The sequence below is a fragment of the Alligator sinensis genome, unplaced genomic scaffold (assembly GCF_000455745.1).
Source record: "Alligator sinensis unplaced genomic scaffold, ASM45574v1 scaffold323_1, whole genome shotgun sequence".
Lineage (NCBI taxonomy): Eukaryota > Metazoa > Chordata > Crocodylia > Alligatoridae > Alligator > Alligator sinensis.
Genome location: NW_005842483.1, coordinates 951,391 through 953,334, shown reverse-complemented (window position 1 = coordinate 953,334; position 1,944 = coordinate 951,391). Strand labels below are relative to the sequence as shown.

The 1,944-nt window shown below is 51.3% G+C and overlaps 1 protein-coding gene across 1 annotated transcript in view; it reads right to left on the bottom strand.

The window, feature by feature from the left end:
* AKNA (AT-hook transcription factor) overlaps positions 1–1,944 on the bottom strand; it is a 43,472-nt gene that overhangs the window by 28,278 nt on the left and 13,250 nt on the right. Inside the window, exons 3-4 of the mRNA XM_025212768.1 lie at positions 1,530–1,944; positions 600–674 (exon numbers count right to left, since the gene is read on the bottom strand). The exon at positions 1,530–1,944 is cut by the window's right edge and continues 850 nt beyond it. Of these exons, the coding sequence (XP_025068553.1) occupies positions 600–674; positions 1,530–1,944 (490 nt within the window). The remainder of the gene's footprint in view (positions 1–599; positions 675–1,529) is intronic.

Sequence of the window (1,944 nt, the reverse complement as noted above, 5' to 3'; positions counted from 1 at the left end):
TGCTGAACTCATGGAGGATGACAGGTCCCAGCATGCAATGCTCCTAGCCTGCTCCAAGTGCCCCAGTCTCTGCTTTCACTAGCACACACCTGGTCAGATGAACTAAAACTAAACCCCAATGTTCAGCGTGGGCTTGAAGCCAAGGAATCAAAAAGGCTCTGGAGTTTCAGAAGCTCTAAAATGTTTGGAAGTTTATTCTTCAATTTCCAGGCTGCCTCTGCACTTTGCAGTGCTGGCTGGAAGGAGAACTGCCAAAATACCATGGGGAAAGGGTAGTTCTAGTGCTAGTTTTAGCTGTAGGCAGCATGGGTCAGTGAAGAGACCACTGGACAGAGAGCCAGGAGGCCTACGTTTGATTCCTATTTTTATCTGTGTAACACTGAGCAGTTGCTTCACTCCTTTGTGCTTCATTTTCTCCAGTTCTAAAATGGGAATAATGATACTTCCCTGTCTTAATTTCTTTATTCTAGCTCTCCCAAGACAGGCTATCAGCCCAACAGGTGACATCTCCAACAGGCCTGGAGAGCTGAGCCCAACATCTTTGTATGTGACGTGAACCTCTGGCCCGCTGGTGTTTCCCCAGGGCCCGGCCATTGTACCTTCGCTCCTAGCCGCAGTTGGTCAATGGTGTTTTCAGCCTCTGCATACTTTGTCAGCAGCTTGTGGTAGTCCTCCTGGAAGGAGAGCCAGGAAAGCACTTGTCAGCATTACACAGGGGATAGTCCAGGTACTACCATAAATGTAAAGGTGGTGGGGAGTAAGTAAAGGAAGGAATAGATAATAATGGTGCCAGGTGAATTAAAAAACATAAGTGCCCGCACGGACCTGTAGTATGAATGTGTGTATGTGTATCTAGGGCTTCAGACAGCAGGGACTTTAGAGCTTAGTTCACAAAATAAAACAATTCTTCAAAAATTAATCCCCCCACATGCTATACCTCACTTGAAGAACTACATGAATCGGGTTTCCTACTGGTTTATTTTACTGGTCTGCTATTAGTAACCAATGTGATGACTTGCCCTATGGCATACTCCCTTTTGGTACCATCTCTGCATCTGTTACAGGTGAAGGCTCCAATATGGGTTCCCTCCCTTTTCACTGCTCCTCCCTTCTCCCTTTCCTGCAGGACAAGGCTGCAGTGAGGTCATCCACCAGAGTTTGATGTATAGGCCATGTTCACATGAGTGTGGCCGTGTGCTATGTGGCACCGCAGACATATCTGCAGTGCCACATACTCCACATTCAGCTGTTTTCTGCACTGCAAGGAGCGGTGCGGGGGGTTGACCCCTGGATATCCGCTGCTGCTAGTTGTCCCTGGGAAACCAAGTGTCCATGCTCATGTGGACATGGCCAAGGAGAGCAATGTGGCTCGCCTATCACTTCACCTTAACAGCTAAAGCATTTGAAAACACATCCCTAAACTCCAGCCCAGATAGAGAGGCCCTGGTCATGTGTAGCCATTTCACTCTCACCTAGTGTCCTAGTCACTGTCCTAGCAGTTTCTCTGGCCTGTGAAAGATGGCAGTTACCTGCAGCTGCTGCACCAGCTCAGTGGCTTGCTTGGGGGACTTGAACTCCTCGGGGACCCTGGCGGTGGAAGGGATAGGGCACTTCTGCGGGGAGCCTTCCCCACTGCTCAGCAACACCTCCCGGACGATCTCTGCAGGGGACTTGAAGATCACAGGGCTCCCAGAGCCCCTGACCCTCATGGGCTGAGTCCTGCTCCGGGGAGGACGGTAGCTCTGGTCATCCTTTGGGAACTTCACCCGTGGCTCCACCTTGGAGAGATCCGGTAGTGGGTAGTTGAGCTGGCCTCGGCCATACCGCGAGCTTTCAGCTGTTGCTGGGGATGGCCGGGAAGGGGTTGCTTTGGGCGAGTTGAAGCGCTTCTCCTTCTTCCCGGTGGCCTCTCCCCGAGGGCTCAGGGACCTGGACTGCCTGCTG